Below are 19,438 nucleotides of genomic sequence, written 5' to 3'. Positions count from 1 at the left end.
TGGAATTTATCGATACCTCCCACATAAGTTGTTGCAAGTCAAAATATTTTTTTTGCTTTTTAACTTATGTACAGGCTGTATCAGTGGCGGATTTACAGTCTTGGCCGCCCTAGACCTCAGGCCATGTAGTCAGTACCTACCAGCCGCCCCTTTCTCAGCACTCATCATATACTGGTAGACTACATAATGAATTTACTTTACTGCCAACTTTTATCGAAATATTTTACATATATACATTACATACATTATACATAAATATTCAACATAGTCAAAAGTGAACGTGATAACGTTTTTAGGTCCAAAATCATAACTATTAATAATACATTGAAATTTAGTGATTGGGCGACTGTGGGAATTCACAAAAGTAGACAAAGACTATATGATCTTTACGATGAAAGGACTTATAACACTAGTAACAGTTTTAATGATTTTGTTAGGAAATATTCGAAAATGTTTAAACGTGTTTGTGTTGCAGCCAAAGCAATGTTTATAAATAATAAAATAAAAAGCAGCGCGAATGTAGTAAAAACGACTTGGAATATTATAAACAGCGAAACTGGAAGGGTCAAACCTCGTAACTTAGATTTTCAACTAAGATATAATGACAAAATTGTAAACACAGACGCAGAAGTTGGTAAAATATTTGAAAATTTTTTTATTGACATTCCAATTTTGACTACTAAGTCGTTAAATTCATCTCCCACCGCCGCTGAATCCTTACTAAAAGAAAATAATGCAGTTAGTATCACTAATTTAAGGTTCCGTCATGTATTTCCAAATGATATTGTTAAAGCCTTTAAGTCTATAAACATAAAAAATACTGCTGATCTTGATGGTCTTTCAGTCAGAGTAATTAGTTCTATAGTTGATTGTATTGCGCCTTATTTAGCCTGTGTCTTTAATAAATGTGTTGATGATGGTGTCTTTCCTGACCTCATGAAGCAAAGTAAAGTTATTCCACTTTTCAAATCTGGTAGTATTTCTGACCCCACAAATTTCAGGCCTATATCAATACTACCAACTCTCAGTAAAATATTTGAAAAAATTATTCTAAATCAGATGTGTGCACATTTTTATAGTAATAACTTAATGTCTCCTAAACAATTTGGTTTCACTCGGGGTCGCTCTACAACCGATGCTGGTGTCGAGTTGATTAATCATATATTTGATGCATGGGAAGTCTCACATGAGGCTATTGGTGTATTCTGTGACCTTTCCAAAGCTTTTGATTGTGTGCACCATGATACACTGGTCAGCAAACTTCGCCATTATGGTGTGGCGGGACGTGATCTCGACCTTCTTAAATCGTATTTGCGTAGTAGGGTACAGAGGGTCGATGTTAACGGTACGAGATCGTCAGGATCTGCAATTAGCATGGGTGTCCCTCAAGGTTCAATTCTAGGCCCATTTTCATTTTTAGTTTATATTAATGATTTACCTAGCCTTATGGAGGGTATAAAACATGAGATAGTATTGTTTGCTGATGATACTTCCTTATTATTTAAAGTTAAAAGGCACCAATGTTCCTACGACGATGTGAACAATGCTATATCTAAAGTAGTTGATTGGTTTGCTGTTAATAACCTACTTCTTAATGAGAAAAAAACAAATTGTGTGTACATTACCCAATGTTAGAGAGACGGTTACAAACATTGTAGTTAGAAACGAAAAATTGAATCTTGTGGATACAGTTGTATTTCTAGGTATAACGTTAGATGCTAAATTGCAATGGAGTCCCCATATAAGTAAGTTGTCAAAACGGCTTGGCTCTGCAGTGTACGCGATTAAAAAAATAAGGAAACTTTCAGACGTCGAAACCGCTAGATTGGTTTACTTCAGCTACTTTCACAGTCTAATGACATACGGCATTTTGCTTTGGGGTAATGCCGCCGATATCAATAGAATCTTTGTCCTGCAGAAACGTGCAGTTAGGGCAATTTACAATCTGGGCCACAAAGTATCTTTGAGAGATAAGTTTAAGGAAATTAACATTCTTACACTAGCCTCACAGTACATTTATGAAAATGTAATTTATGTTAAAAGGAATAGTAATTTATTTATGAAAAATAGTGACAGACATAACATTAATACGAGGAATAGAAATAAACTAGCTTTTCTTGATAGTCGTCTTCACAAAGTCAAAAAATCATTTAAGGGGCAATGTATACGCTTTTATAACAAGATTCCGGTTGATATACAAAATTTGCCTTTCACGAGGTTTAAAACCATAGTGAAACAAAAACTTTATACTAAAGGTTATTATACAACTTCTGCGTACTTGGATGACAAAAATCCGTGGTAGTAACCCGTTTAGCTCATGGAGGTAGTCTCGATCTCTGATGTTTCAAATAAAAAAAAAATATTGTAAATGTTATTTACAAAGAGCAACCCCTAGAGTTTCTTGCTCATTCTTCTCAGGGGAATCCGCCTTACGAATGAGCGGTAGAGTTTAACCATTGTGACGATTTCAAGTGTAATAATGCTTACCTATGAAATAAAGATTATTTTGAATTTTTGAATTTGAATTTGAAAATCGATTCAGAAATTTAATAAATTTAATATTTTTCTAGAACATCGATTTGATTTATCTCTGTTAGGTTCGGGGCGCACGTCAGTAAAGCCCTAAGCCGGCATGATTTTTTTCCGACATCTTCAACATTTATTTTATATTATTTATTTAAGGTTATATTTAGGCCAATTTACACAAAACCTAAATAAATTATACACTTAATCTAATTCAATCACTCTGTCTAATGGTGAACTCTATATCTATGGTGAAAACCGTCAGGTCAGTAGTTTTTGAGTTTATCGCGATCAGACAGACAGACAGACGCGGTAGTGATAATATGTAGTGATAATCACTACATATTATCAAGAAGTCCGGACCTAAACCCCATGGATTTTCATGTGTGGGGGCGCATGAAAAGTCTTGTCTACAGCGAGTCAAATCCAGTTTCGTCTGTGGAAGAGTTAAAAGAAAGGATTGTGGATGCAGCAAATCAAATGAGGACAACGTTGACCACTGGAGTAGTGAAGACTGGTCTCCGTAGAAGAATGCGACAATGTATTAGAAACAGAGGCGGCCATGTTGAACAGGAACTGTAGAATAGCAAAAAGTTGTGTGAAAACCTGATTTAATAAATACTTTGCATGCTTACCTATTGTTTTGTTATACTTTTTAGGGCTAAGTATTAATTTTCTCCTCCACTATCGCCTATGAAAGTAAGTTTTTTCAATGCATTTAAATAAAACCCTAGATTGTTATACCTTGTTAGATAGCTGATGAAACGTAGATATTTTATAACTTATCTGCCGATCAACTGCCATAATATTTTTTTTAGATATCCCTTAGAGGAAAAATAAACTTTCTAATTTTTTTTTTTAATTTCTTAACTTTCTCTTTTCTACTACGGCGTATTGAATTAACTTATTCACAATTTTAATGATTGAGGTCCTAAAGCATCTTATCACACATGTAAAAATGCAATAATTATAATAATAAGACACACAAAATAAACAAAATTAAATTTAGTAGCCTAAAAATCGGCAATTTTGAATAAAAAAAATAAAAGTCAAATATCTCGAAAAGGGTTAAGTTTAGGGTAGGGTGTTTCATAGTAAAATAAGTCAGAAATGATGAGTACTCCACGCCCTTAACGGATCTAGCACGACTTTTCCTGTAACCCTGTATATTTGTTTCTGCTTGCAACACCTTCCCGCTCCACTTGTTTTTCTTTATATTTAGTAATTATAGTATGAAGTAACTTTCGCACGTTACTTTTAATCGTTTTATTCATGATTGATAAAGCGACAATGAAAAAACTAAAAAATATTGCACTCGATAATCACAAACCTTAGAGGATGGAAAAAAATAACACAAACTACTAATACAAGACAGACGGTTAACTCTATGGCAGAAAAATGTCATAGTAGTCAGGTATGATGCGACGCGGAGGCGGCGAGGAATGTGCTATAGATATTCATTGATGAATTTATGCAACATCTCACTTGCACTTTGAGATTTGTTCATTATTAACTCTTCTGTTTCTTTTACACCTTTCATATAGGTATGTGTAGTATTGTAGTAAAATAGGGACGCCCTCTAATCGATAAAACCGGTGTTAGAGCTGTGCCATACGATTAAAGTATAGAATATTTTTCCGGTTTTTGTACGCTCAGGTTCTTGAAATACAAAAATTTTAGGAATGGGGATTAAAATGGGTAAGAATGACTTTATGCAAAGATTGTTATTGTTTATTTATTTAATACTCAGATGCTTATACATTAATATATCTTATACCGAACTTAAATAACAATATTTATATTTTAATAATACCAATTTCTACGGCTAAAATGTGTACGTGTACCAATGAAATGGCCCCTCTGATGAGGGGGAACAGCGCCCCACCTAGTACATACGATAATGTACAATTTCCGCACTGTTCCGTGCGACTCAACCACTTGGAACTGCCTCCGTGGCCGAACGGTTACCAAGCCGGACTGCCACGCAGAGGTCCCAGGTTTGATTCCCGGGCCGGGCAAATATTTGTATGGCCTACATTCATTTCTGTCGGAGTTTGGGTGTAATTTGTGGTTGTCTATGTGTGTCCATGGCTCCCGCGACAAAGGGTTTCCCTAGTGCAGGGCTATGTTGTGTGTGCGTTATTAAAAAAAGCCCAAAGTATACAGAAATGCTTACACGTATATGCATTTGTATAATTTAATCATATTTGCAATATGGACTAAGTTCTAGTATGTTTGTCGGAATATGAAACGCCCAAGAGAATAAAAGGACATCAAAAACTACCTACCCACCCCGTAACTATTCTATATAATATTTACAATGTAGACATGAAAGTCTGGTCTTGTCTCTTTGCCTAGCTATCATTAATACGAGAGAATAAGAGGACATTAAAAGCTACCTACTTCTTTGTCGATAATGGCGTACTGACAGTTTTGACAATTTTTTTTAAAATTTATTTCTGGCCATGGAAACAAAGTCCTTCAACCGAAAACATTTGAGGCGGCGTGCTTGGATTGACTCGGGATTCCTTAGAACGGGCCGATACGGGTATTTTAGTTCGAGATTCGTATAATTTCGCGTTTCAATCTTCGATTAAGGCACAATAGCACTATCCTATTCCACTTTAAACTAGATTTCACAAAATAATTGAAAGTCAAAATAAAAACGACACATTTCCCTTAAAAGGTCCAGAGCGAATCCAGTTTTGACAACAGATTTTAGTGTTGCCATCTAAAAAGTTTTATAAGACTGTGTCTCAACTTTCGTTTGCCAAACTATTGCGTTATCGAATTCTTTATTCTTATTTTGACAAGACAATTTCTATTCATAATATTTTTTTAAGGATGGCGAATTTGAGTACATATTGAATTAAATTTTGAAATCGTTTGTTTCTGACAAAACATTTTTTTTTAAATTTGTAATCAAAACCGATTAGCGCTTTTTATTTTTATAACAAAAAAATTGGAATAAAAAATAAATACCGGAACTTTTTATCCACAAAGCAACTCAATAAGGATTCGCTCTGGACCTTTTGGAGGGAAAAGTGTCGTTTTTATTTTGACTTTCAATTTTGTGAAATCTAGTTTAAAGTGGAATAGGATAGTGCTTTTGTGCCTTAATCGAAGATTAAAACGCGAAATTATACTAATGTCGAACTAAAATACCCGTATCTGCCCGTTCTAAGGAATCCCGAGCCAATTCAAGCACGCCGCCTCAAATTGCCTATCCTCTTTGCGGCGGAAATACTTACAGAAACATGGCTCAAAAGACTTAATAATGTACCAAGACTTGGCTGTATGGTGTAAAACCTTTGCCTTCTCCTTTATGGAAAGAAGAAAAAAAAGTAGTCAATAAGTGTCAATGTCATTAATCCATAAACCCACAAAAAAACATTTGTTGTGACGTTTTTCTTTTTCATTTTCTTGTAATTCAGAAGAATTTTGGAAGTTCTTGAAAACTTGGATCGACGAATAGTGTGATTATAAATTCTAAAGCTTAAACATTGTGCGCCACAATGTCTTTAAATACAGCTCACGCTGACCACGGTGTCTTGATACATGCAGGAGAATCGTGAGTCACCTCAGTATTTACCTATCACTTTAATTGTATCGAATCTACCTAGAATGTTCCTTAGCTGCCTTATGTTTTGAATGCCTAGCCCTAGGTGTTATGCTCTCCTATACAAATGCAATAAAGACTACTTTGTGTGATTCAGCTTCATGAGTCTTAATCGTAAAGCTAGAAAGGGCTTAATGGTACAATCAACTAATTAATTGCGTTTTTCCGTTTGCGTTTTAGCATCATCTTGTTTTCCGACAATGTCACAGTGGAATTCTACGGCAACGATGCGGTTGAGTTTAAAGGGGCTAAGCATGGAAGAATGTACCTTACAACTCATAGAATGATTTATAATTCTAAAAACCCTTCTGATGTTTTGCGCTCTTTCAGTTTTCCGTTCATAGCTATGCAGGATGTAAGTATCAGCAATCCCTAAAGTTATTTATTTGTGGCATAGCCACAAAATACAAACTATAAAGTTGCTTAACATTAACATGCATTGTAATAAAGTAAATTTTCATTCCTATGACAGATAAGCACAGCATTTACAATACAAATTTAGGAATTATACATTAAAAATGTACATATTCTACTTGCATATAAAAAACATACAACCAACCATTAAAAAAAGTACAATTAATATTGGTGGAGAATGTTGTAATATACATCATGTGTATTGGTAGTTCAAGCTACGCAAGCCCTTATATTTGCACATTATATATATTATGACTTTCTCCACCACTATATAGATCACTAGATCCAGTAACCAATCACATAGATTACTACCTGATGGTTTAAGGACCTTGTGCACTTAGGCAGCACAAGCATTTAATGTTCCTCATAAACAATGTAATATGACTGTCGGAAAGTTGTCTTTATTATATCAATGCCACATATTCTTTGTTTATTATTTGTTCTTGTGTGCTATAAAAAGTATGTATTTATTTTTACATTTTATACTATATAGGTAACAGTGGAGCAACCAATGTTTGCAGCAAACTTCATCAAAGGGAAGGTTCGTGCTCAGCCAAATGGGAATTTTGTAGGCGAAGTGAAGTTCAAGTTGACTTTCAAATCTGGGGGTGCTATTGAATATGGTACTGCAATGTTAAAAGCTGCACATCTTGGTATGTTATATTTTAAGTATTCATCTTTATGTTTGTCTCAATGATGGGCTAATAACTTTTTAGATTTTATAGCTATACTTTTCTACTAACAAAAATTTTTATTAACTAGTTATGCTTTCACCAATGGTTAGGTATTTTCAAAAAATGCTTATCACTATAATTAGTCATTTTTACTGAAAATTTTATTCTGTATTTTAGGTAAAAGTGAACATAATCTTTGAATATATGTATGATTATCGCCCAAGCAATGTGTGTGTTATCTATTTGCTACTGATAAACTGTTATCTATTTTAATGTACGTATTGTATTCAAGAGCAGAATGTTTACAAATGAATTTTCATGCACAACATTTTTTTCAAATAATTTTTAATTGAATTTTTTAATAATGGTTAGTTAGTGGTTAGATAGTTTAACATTTCAATAGAGATGTTGATGGTAAGGTTTAATTTACGCCATCCGTCTAGTGCTCTAGCAGCACTTTTATTTACATTTACATGCCTTAGTGTTAGTGTCACTACAGGGCATGGGTCTTCTCTCAGTCGAGGCGTTAGGCCATAGTCCGCCACACTGGCCCAATGCGGGTTAGGAACTTGACATGTTTTTCGAGGGTTGTACTTCAACATTTTCGGTTTCCTCATGTTGTTTTACTTTACTGAAAAGCTCTTGGTACATTTTAAATTAATTTTCGCTCATAAATTCAGAAAAAACTCAGAGAAGGTAGATGAAACCATTTGGCTACAACCGCTCTTTTAACTTTACATGCACTAATCAAAAGTTTCTTTTGTCATCACCAACTAGGCTATTTATTAAGGCTGCCTAGCCCATTTTTTCTTCTGAAATTATAATTGTATTGTTTTGTTTCAGCTAACCGGTTCATGAGCAATGATGCGCCGCCTCCGCCATACTCGCCACCCACTGGGCCATGGTACGCAGCGCCGCCGCCGGCATACGCTCCACCCCCGCAAGGCTACTATGGCTGGGTGCCTCCTTATAGTGTAAGTAAATTTTAATCAGTTAGTAGTTCAACTATTTTAGCAAACACAAAACATTAATACCGCATTTTTTCATAACCAATTATATGTATACTTTGTTTCCATCCATTTTGAACATAAAGTAAAAAACAAGTCACTGACCCGACCATAGACAGTTTAGTGATGGCCAACTACAAATCGATTAATTAATTGAATGGATCGATTTGTTCAATTGAGTCATACTAGCGGTTTTCCGTACATAACCTATATAAGCATATTTAAAATTTCAATTTAAATTTTCCTTCAGATCCTTAGATACTCGTTCGATTGCGATAGAAATGTTCGATTTAATAATCGATTACTAAACTTTAATAGATTGAACCGAATGTTTTTTTTTTCAAACAGCGCTATGCAACCATAGGCAAGTCATAGAAGTATATATGAATACGAGCCCTGTACCCCACCTACGGTGGGGTCGGGCTCGGCCTGCGGCGCTTGGTCGATTTCAGTTTACGGGGTGTGCTCATGCTCTTCGGTGGCACAGCAGTTAGTACTGTGGGCGCTTGATGAGGAAGTCGATTCCCGATATATGCCAATTTAAGAAACGAATATTTCTAAGTTGGTTTTAGTCTGAGTATTCTGGGTTATCGTTGATTTGGTATTCATAGTACCTACATAGTACAGAAAATTCGGCAGTAGTTTGGCATTTTTTCCCCCTAAATACTTCGCTTTCAAGAAAATGAAATCTAACATAGAGACAGTTGAGATACAACAACGCTATAATAAGTATCTCATTTCCACTACATTGGGAAGTATGTTTTACATTTTTACAATTGTGAGATCTTGTACTCTTAATTTATTACGTCTCCGTATATTATCTCCATTTGATGGCGTGCGGAGGATTCGGGCTTCGCCTTCCGCGGACCTCGGCCTCCGGCCTCGGCACTTATAACTTTGTTTTAATAAAATTGAAATAACTCTTTAATGGCGGCCATACTTAAAAATTACTATTATATATAAAAATTACATTAATTATTATCAAACAATCTTAGAAATCTTTTCATGCCAATTTCCAGTCCAAGCAAAGCAAGTTTTTCAATAGCCATTTACATAAAAAATTACGGCTATATCGAAAAACGGCAGAAACAAAATTTTTACTCCAAATTGTGATTGAAGCTATGCCATTTTCTGTCGAATTAGAAGAAATTTTTATCTACCGCCAAAAAAGTTTGTATGGCAGTAATATTGAAAAATGGCTAAAAGTAAATGTTGACCGCTAATTATTATTAAACACTCATAGAAACCCCGACATGTCCACTTTCAATCGAATTAGAGCAAATTTTTATCTGGCGCTGAAAAAGTTTGTACGGCAACCATATTGAAAAAAGGCGAAAAATAAATTTCGACCGCAAATTATTATCAAACACCTATAAAGATCACCACATATCGATTTTCAGTTGAATTAGAGCTAATTTTTATTAGTTGTTGAATGGCGGCCATATTAAAAAATGGCGTAAAACCATTTTTGATCACAAATTATTATCAACCATTCCTAGAAACCCACACATGCCAATTTTCAAAGGGATCAGAGCAATTTTTTTTCTGCCGCCAACGAACGCTTCTATGGCGGCCATATGTTAAAATGGCGAAAATCAAATTTTGAGCACAAAATATTATCCAGCACTTCTAGAGGCCTTCACATGCCAATTTTCAGCCGAATCAGAGCAAGTCCATTTCGGTAGCCATATTAAAAAATGGCGAAAAGAAACTTTTGACACTAAATTATGGTAAAGATATGTACATACCAATTTTCAGCCGGATCGAAGCAAGTTTTTCTTCGGCCGCCATTTTGAATTCGCCATCTTGTTTTTTTTAACCCAGGCAGTTGACCACTATTAATCTCTATGACATTCCTTCAAGCACCTCCTACCTATCTCTAATAGTTTCCGTGATAGGAGACTTTGAAATTTGTATGGCGGCCATCTTATTTATTTGAATTTCGAACATTTTTTAATTTCGGCGGAAATTGACCAGGGTGTACCTCATAAAACTGCACAAATATTCCCTCCATATATTATAGTTTTTGCAGGCCGTTGATCACTCTTTCATACTTTCCACATTTAGGTCTTTTCATATTTGATTCTTTGCTTAGATTCCAATCTATACGCGTACAACGGTAAAAATTTCTTTTTTCCACCATATCGACAAGTATGCGTTCTATTTCTATCAGTGAGTAAGAACTTGTAGCTATATATAATAGTTTTTTCAAATACGATTTTACGATGCTATTCAAATGGATATTGTTGGAAAAAGTGATGATATATCAAGTCGAAATCTTCGAAATATACGTGAAAGTGTTACATATCCGATTTATTGAGTGATTGCTTTAGAATTTTAACCTAACAGATTTGTTTACTTTTTATTCAAAATGGATTGGAACAGACTATATAGTAAACATTGTGATAATGATTAAGTATCTTCTAATTTGATGATTGGAAACAATACAATGCTACTAAGTATAAAAAAGAAGAAGCTGTACCTTTCGATCATTAAGTCATCACAAATTTTGTGCCGCAGGCTTTCCCTGATCAACCACCACCGAACTCGGTATTTGTGTCAAACAACCCGCCGCCATACCCGGGTGTGATGGGCGTCACCTACCCGCCAGGCCCTGGCGCCTCTGGCATGCCCAACGCCACAGGTGCGGCCGCCAGTGCCCCGCCAGGTTACCCGGGTTACCCAGGCAATCAAGCCGGTTTCTCGCACCATCCTCCACCACCCGGATATCCCGGTGGCTTTGCAGCGCCAGGAGCCACGGCCAATAATATGTCATCAAGGGGTAAGATTTCGTCAAAATTCTAAAACTTTTGAATGTTAATTACTATGATGTATCTCATATTGACTTAAAATTTTTGTTGAACAATATTTTGATATGTTTTCTTATTTGAAGAGTGAGAACTAAAGCCGAGGCTCCTGTGTGAGTAACATTTATGTCATCTAAAATAAATAATGTTGGTAGACACTTTTAGTAGCTTTAGAGAGTAGTAAGTATTACGTTGAAGTGTTATGTATAAAATGTAAGTAGTGGATTGTATGTAAGTTAGTTGTTGCAGTAGACTATTAACATTTACAGATGCTAAGGCAGCTGAGGCCCAACAAAGTGCTTACTATGACCCGAACAGGCCTCAAACAGCTTATGTGCCACCACCAGCATCTTACGTAAGTACGCTAAGTAAATAACAGATGAGTACTTAGAATTAATTTGTGTTTGTTGTAGAAATATATAGAAAATCAACATTAAAACTACATCTCAGTAATATATATGTATATTTATATTATTAAAGTACTTTCTGGAACATTATTTCAATCAATTCACTAGTGTTATGGTGTCTTTGAGTATATTCAATGAGGTGACAATTTACATATGGAAATTTGAGGTGAAAAAATAAGGTCAACTGCCAAACTGCTGTAGCTACAGGTAAAAGTTCTTAAAAGACAATACCTAAAGAAACAAAATCTATGTAAGTTATTGGAAGTAATCGAAAACTTTGGATTGTTCACTTAAGAACGTTTTCCTGTAACTGTTTAGTTAATTGCCTTTACTGACTCAACTCAAATTTCCACTCTGTATATACCAATTTCATTGTTCTACAGGATCAGCCCCCGACCTATCAAGAATCACAGTTGAAGAAAAACGACTAAGGCACTGTCCACATTACCATATGCCACTATCATCTGATAAGAATGCAGAAACGAGCCCACAAAGTATAAATGCATAGATATCTACAGTTCACGCGAAAGTTCATGACCATTCTAAAGAATCTTAGACTTGGTATTACTAACATATTACTTGTAATATATGATTAATGGACATGAACCCTTTTGTGTGTTTCGTACTATACTAAATATGTATCTGACAATAAGATAGATATCCTCTATTTCAAATTGTATCTACCTATCATATACATGTATTTCACTACACTCTCTCTCGTTCGCTTATGCCCTAAATAATTCACGAAACTTTAATTTGTGTTGAAAGGGGTGCTAGTGCTCCAGCTATGTAATGTTCTATACATTCCTTTTCTCAATGATGTTTATATCCACATATAATTATTATTGTAAATTTTAATATTGAATAATATTAGAAAAAAAGAATTGAATAATCATTATATTACAGCACCTCTTGGTGCCTGCATAAGCAGCATGCACTATTTATTATATTATACTTACCTATGTAATTGTTAAGCCCCATTATTCATCATGCTATATTAATTGCTCCGCAAGATAGTGATGTAGAGCAACATCGCGCAACGTAACCACAAGACGCCCAACTTAACAAAGGTATTTTTCTTAACAAAACTAAAATGTTTCGTTATTGTAAACTAAAACAAAAACTCGCATTGTTAACAGTTAAAATATGTTTGCATGTGTAACATGAAACGTAAATTACGGCATGAATCTTAATAACCGTCACGATTTCAAGTAATATTGACGTTATTTTTACATTGTTAGCGATGTGATTGTAAACGCCAAATGTAATACAGTATATCGAAACAAAGATCGAACAAACACAGAAAAATTCTTTTCATCACAGTTGCACGCACGTGAATAGTATGATTGCACGCAGGCTAACTTGACTGTAATGCCCCAAATAAAACCCTCGGGCCATTTTTCTTCTCATTACCTACATTTATGTGCAAGTGTGATGAAAAACATTGTATGTTTCACGGGCGGTACGAGAATTATTAACTCGACTCCGAAAGCCCTCAGTCTTCGAATTCGGGTTTCTAATGGTCTCGTTCGTAATTCCTTATTTACCGCCCTTAATACAATTGTGGGGTCTGGATGTTGTCGGACTGGTCGGCAAACAATCAATACGTAATTATTATTATTATCTATTTTAGACTATTAAATCAATGAATGAAATGAATTTATTATTTTATTACAATGTATTATTTCGTTTCGACGGGACCACGTAGCCTCGTTAAGGCGACTGACGCTGGTTCGTGTCCAGTCCGATCGAAAATAATTATTCGATCTTTGTTTCAGTAATAATAACAAACTAGTCGGGTATTTTTACAAAAAAAAAAAAAATAGATGACTGTCATATAATAAAAACATCAAGACTCACGTCTCTATTCAATAAATCCTACACCTTATTGTTGCTCAATGCGTGTCTCGGAATCCGCGTTTTTTTTGTTTTGTTACAGTAAGGTAGGTAAGAAAGCCTTTTAATTATATTTATTATTTTGTTACATACTTAGAAAATTAAGTTAGTTGTTAGAGTGATTTACATACACGTAAAAATTGACCAAAGTGGAACCAATAGTTGGAAAGGAAAATTATCTTTTGTTGGCGATTCTATATCATTTATAAATTAATGAAATTACGTCTAGGCCGTTGTGGGTTGTAACCAAAACGGACCGAAGAAAAGCTTTGTATCAGCAACGTGTAGTATTTCGATTAAGCGAATGATTTATTAAATTGTTATACATATGTAACGTTTTGAAGACCGTTTAGAAGAAACATACTGTCGACAGCACATCAAGTGTAGTGGTATACCAGAATCTGATGGCACTTAGATAATTTTAAATTTATAGTGGGCAACATCAGTATAATAGGAAAAACTGTACTAGATACTTCATATATCTTAATTGATCAGAATTGATCTAATCTCGTACATGTTTTAAGATCGGTATGAATTTGTGTGTGAGAAACATTAAATAATTTCTGACACATTTTCTGGCATACAAGTCTTGTTAATCAGCCCCAACAAAAATTGCATTGGCACCATAGATATATAAAAAAAGGGAGATATGTAATGACGTAATGTAAGATTACCGATGTCGCCACATTTTAGCTTGTGTGCAATTCAAACTTTACGCTCTATTGTCTACTACCATAACTTAAAGATTTTGATTGGGTAGGGCTTAAAATGTGAAAACGACGTAACACCATTTTAAAATTTAACAAAATTAAACTTACAGTCACTTGAGTAAGAGTTATATTACAATATTTCAGTATTTTTTTCATCCTGGTTCAGCCAGTCACCATCAGGTGGCGTTTAAGTAAAAATACTACTAGTATATAATAGCTGACTATTACACGTTAGATGGCGCTGAAACTCATTTTTCGTTACACTAAAAACTCACGGAGCGGTTTCACCCACACCTGCCGCGGGACCGCGGCATCTGTAGAATATGATAGTTAAGTATGTAAAATTAGTAGCACATTTCACGGCGCGTTTTACGCCTGTAGTGGGGACAGTTGCTCGCGGTTGCCGCGGCGGGGTACTAGTAGAACCGCGCAGGACGCGATTACCTGCGCGCTTGGCGGTCGTCGTAACCGCGCACTTTGGCGGTCGGTTCAGGCGCAATGTGGTGCAGGCGTACGCGTGATGAGGTCTCTATTAACCGCGCGACTTGCGATTAACTCGCACTTAATTCGCGGCCCGTTCCGCAATCGCAACGGTTTCCTGCCCGCAACCGCGGCGGCTAGGTGCCCGCACATACTTGCACGGTCGTGAATATTGAAATAAAACCGCTGTCCCGCAGCACCGGCGGGCGCGGATGGAAACCGCTTCGAGAATTATTAACCTTAAACTGACGCTACTCAACGAGGGATGTGGTCCTACCTAATTGATAGTTAGAAACCATGTGGCTGTTTTTAATATAAAAAAAAAAACTATTTTTCATACTATACCTACACTGGCACTTTGTGTTATTAAATTAATAAAAAATTAATGTATTAATATAAATTATTATCATTTTCTTAATGGCGGTCACTAGGCTTAGGCCAGTGTCAGTTTTCCATTATACGTTACCAAGGGTTGGTGAAGTAGTCATTGTCAAGCGCAAACTCGGACCATCAACGAATTTAATAAATTAAATCATGTTGTTTTTTATTAAGGATTTATGTAATTTTCTATAATTGTTTTTAATTTATTTTGCATGCACATGTAAAATAGAGCCGATTTTATTTTATTTATTTTTGAAATGCACTTGCTATGGAAATTTAAACAAAGTCAGAAATAGTAATAAGAAAACCAACATTTCGATTTTCCTGCAGCTTCAATCCAACCTTCTCTTATTTTGAACTCATTGGAAAAACTTAAAAATTAAAAATACTCTACGTTTAATCTACGAGTATAATGAAATTTAAATATCTAAAACAATAATACACATACATTTTTCTTCAAGCAACAGCAACATACAAATTGACATGAAATTGAAACGGTTCCCCGAAATATGAGTTGGGTTAAAGTTACTCGAAATAAAATGTTTGGTAATAATAATAATAAAATAAAGGAAATCAATTTAATGTGAATGCTTTTTGCTTCGATATTTTAGGGATTTTAATTACAAGAATCATAGTAAGAAATTCAAACATTTCAGTAAAAATTAATTGTCGATAAACATCAGTCGTCGTAAATGAACATCACTATATTTGATTGTAGAAATTTCTATGGTGATAAAAAGAAAACATTGAATAATAATAGAAATAGTAACTAAAAATGTTATCTCACTGGTTTTAACATTTTTGTTTTCACTCAAAGTTTTACAAGGTGTATCACTATAACTTGGCATTTTCACGTTTTACGAGAGATCTTGTATGTACACACGCCAGCACATCAAGCTACACATTGACGTATCTTGTTCAGTTGCACTGGAGGCGGTTTTCGAACAAAAATGTGTCACTGTGGCGATGTTGGTAGGCGTGTCAAAATAATCATATTGAAGCGACACGAACCACGCCCCCATACCAAATCTCCCCTTTATTTCTATATCTATGATTGGCACCACAATCATTGATTTGGCATTGTTAAAATTTCAAAGATCAAGTTTGTTTACTCCTACTAATCGGCAAGATTTGAGACCCGCTTGAGACTTATTCGCATGCACCTAATTCGTCGCTGATTTTGCGATATAAACATTATTGCAATGTTTTTTGCTTGAGATTGAAGGGGATTCTCAGGGTCGTATTCTAGAACTCTATTCAATGCTCAAGTCAGGATTGCACTGGCAACACAAGCACTGGAAATACGACCCTAATGGCAAGGACTTGAGTATGATTTTCAGTGCTCACTGCAATACTCATGTCCTGACTTGAGTATTGAGTAGAGTTTTGGAATACGACTCTCAGTAATTTTGCTACAAAATCGTCATTTTAAAGTGAAAAAAGTTGAGCTGACAGCCATTTGACACAAGTAATATTTTGAATTGACATGTGACAAGTTAACATTGCCAGGTGAAAGTCGTTCGACATTTCTAATATTTAATGCCACTCGTGCATGCAATAAAGTTCATTCTCTGGCAAAGGGTCGTCAATTATTTCAACAACAACTGGCAGGATCGCGTGAAAATGATCTGTCGAGACTAAAAGTCTATTAAAAACATTCGTTTTCCATTGTATATTTCGTAATGTAAGCGTCCAATTACACGACGCGAAAGTTTCGCGCGGCGACTGCCCAGTTACCACGCTTTCATTAATTACTTCATAATCACGCTTACATTAATGGCGAATCTGAATTCTATTTACTATTTAGGCAATATTTAACTTCCTCTGAATAATAAAAGGGCGCGCGCGTAGACCCAAGACAAGCCAGACTCGCCCGAGACGCTCATTTAAAATAAAATATAAAAGCTAAATGAATAGAGCGCACTTTGCCACAACAGTTAGATGCTCATTTAAAATAAAATTAAAAGCTAAATGAATAGAGCGCACCTTGCCACAATAGTTAGATGCACGCGGTCTCCGTGCGGCGTGACCGCGATGAAATTCATATCGAATAAATGCGCCGTAAAGTTTCACCCTACTTTTCAATTTCTATTGCGCGCTTCTTGAAGTACTACTATTGGCTGCTGAAACACTGCTCCATTGCATTTAATACGTCATAAGGCCAGTGCCTCTATCACGGGGTCACTGTGACAGCTGTCGCTAACGACCGCGTAAATTACTTCACAATTTCGTGGCAAATTATAGTGCCCCTAGCCGTCACAAGAAACACAATTCTGTATACAAACATTTTACGTGGTCGCTCCCCTACAGCACGCCCTCTGGCGGAAGTCTTTAGCGTCCTGAGCAGAGGTTCGTGGCTCAGGACTCTAGCCGGACTCGGGTCGCCCTTAGGCCCGCTTTTTAGTTTAACTAAATCTTTAGTTTAATGAAATCGCCGCCGCACTAGTTTCAAACTTTATTTCAATTAGTTTAATTGTCATAATTCTGTGACCGACGTGACTTGCGAGACGTCTGTGGAATAAAACGGCATGCCACGATGTGCCGCGGCATACCGCGGCGTCCTGCGGCATGCCACGGTATAATTGTATCGAAATAAAGTAATATGAATTCTAACCTCGATGAAATAAGGATAAAAATAACTTGATCAAAAATAAAATCCTTTGCCGTGCCGTGCCATGCCGCAACGTCACTCTGCGTCGGCCTTTAGGAGCCTTCAGCTCGTCCATTCATCCGGTGGCGCAGTCGAGGCCATCAAGCGAACTGCAGTGTCTTTCAGGAAAAAAGCTAGCGATAACTGTCACTGTAATCTCATGGTAGAGGAACTGATCAAATGTGCGTCCAGCCGCACGTCCGCGCGGTGGCGATCAAAGTTGTTGGTACCGATGCCTGTGCTCACGTCCGTTTAATGTAACTTATTGTATTTGTGTGACAGCTAATTGCCAACGCAGTCTTTATCGCGGACGCATTTGAACGGTTATTTAGTATTGTACCTATAGTTAAAATTATTCGATTGCTTGTGATCAAGTATGTATGTAACAGATGTTACGAAATCGAACACGTTCGAACTTATGAACAGAAAACGCGTCTCTAAGGGTCGTATTCCAGAACTCTACTCAATGCTCAAGTCAGGACTTGAGTTGGCGTTTAGGGTCCTATTTCCAGTGCTTGAAATCATACTCAAGTCCTGACTTAAGCAATGAGTAGAGTTCTGGGATACGACCCTAAATGTGGTTATCCGTCGGCGGTATATTTCGATTTCCAACTTCACTCTCAAATTTATAGTTTATTGTGAATAAATATTGTATCTTTGTTGAACAATAAATGGCTTGCATTAACGATGTATTCACACTGTTTATTTATTGATTGTAACACCATTGTATCTACTTTGTTCCATTTTGGTGAAAAAGAACAAGCGTCAAGTTTTGAAAAATAGAAGATTAATTTATGGTAAATCCTTGTGTCATTGCCACAACATCAACATGAATCTGTCGAAATCTAAAAAGCGCCGACAATAAGCAAAAAGCAATTACCGTGCATAGTTATTTTTACTTGACATTGGCAAAATCGAAAATTGATTATTTCGATGGGGCCATAACATTTTAGAAGAAGAAGCAAAATAAGAAGGACTTGAAAACGAACAACATATAGAAATACTCAAAACATCCAGAATGATTCTGTTTTAGCAACTATTCAGCTCTCTACAGCAACACCTCGTAGTAATATGGGTAAGTTAAAACACTGCAGGTGCATACTTTCGCTATGAAATTTGAGTGCTGCGGTTGTGCCGTAGCTTACATCCTTTTTAGTTTTCTTTCGTTGTTATAACTGTAGAATATCTTCTTAATCTTCCCTTAACAGTTTAGTATGTACAAAAGCCTGGTGATAGATTTGCGTAGAAAAGAAGTTAGCCTCGTGCAATTAAAATTACAAAAGCTCAATTCCGTCGTTGGATACTTTGCCTACGCAACTTTTAAGCTTAAGTTACCACTGTGACAGTGCCAGTATCGCTAAGACTTCTGTTCCAGATAGAAAATTGTAATGTACACAGATACTTTCATATGTATGCCTACTTCTTGTAGACTTACTATACTGGAAGTTAGTTTTATAAATTATTGCATAAATGAGTACAGGTAAGTACCCAAGTTCGAGGAATTGAAAGTACTTTTGTTAGGAACTAGAAAATTAGGATTTTACACCTAAGGGCGCGTTTCCACTATGTCGTCACGTTTTATTATCGTTGGACGACTGTCGTGTCTGGCCTGTTCCCATATCACGACTATTTGTCGTGGACGATTTTTTATCGTTGAACGACTGTCGTGACTAGCTGTTCCCACTAGATCGAGACGACAATTTATCGTTTCACGACAACCTCCTTGTCGTTTGCACGACAGAATCGTTTGATGCACTGCAGTCGCTTGTATGTTCTTTTGGAAGCCGGTAGTGTGTGTTCGCTCGAAATGGATGAAGACGAAATTTTTTATAATGTATTACTTTTTAAAAATGCGGAAGAGGAAGCAAAC

General features: G+C 35.9%; 1 protein-coding gene across 3 annotated transcripts; it reads left to right on the top strand.

Annotated features, from left to right (window-relative positions):
• The first annotated feature begins 5,905 nt into the window (after window positions 1–5,905).
• Window positions 5,906–13,287, top strand: LOC113227876 (WW domain-binding protein 2). Of its 3 annotated transcripts, none has more exons than XM_026460953.1 (7): window positions 5,906–6,094; window positions 6,323–6,497; window positions 7,050–7,209; window positions 8,074–8,204; window positions 10,758–10,881; window positions 11,314–11,399; window positions 11,835–13,287. In XM_026460953.1, the coding sequence occupies exons 1-7, from the start codon at window positions 6,039–6,041 to the stop codon at window positions 11,880–11,882; spliced, it is 780 nt and encodes a 259-aa protein (XP_026316738.1). In that variant the 5' UTR covers window positions 5,906–6,038; the 3' UTR covers window positions 11,883–13,287. The 3 variants fall into 3 exon arrangements, with proteins under 3 accessions (XP_026316738.1, XP_026316737.1, XP_026316739.1); XM_026460952.1 differs by having other exon boundaries at window positions 10,758–11,019; XM_026460954.1 differs by lacking the exon at window positions 11,314–11,399.
• The last annotated feature ends 6,151 nt before the right edge of the window (window positions 13,288–19,438 follow it).

This window comes from Hyposmocoma kahamanoa, unplaced genomic scaffold (assembly GCF_003589595.1).
Source record: "Hyposmocoma kahamanoa isolate Upper Pololo Valley unplaced genomic scaffold, ASM358959v1 220, whole genome shotgun sequence".
NCBI classification, from domain to species: Eukaryota; Metazoa; Arthropoda; class Insecta; order Lepidoptera; family Cosmopterigidae; genus Hyposmocoma; species Hyposmocoma kahamanoa.
The sequence above is the reverse complement of the archived record's forward strand: the minus strand, read 5'-3'. Positions and strand labels throughout refer to the sequence as shown.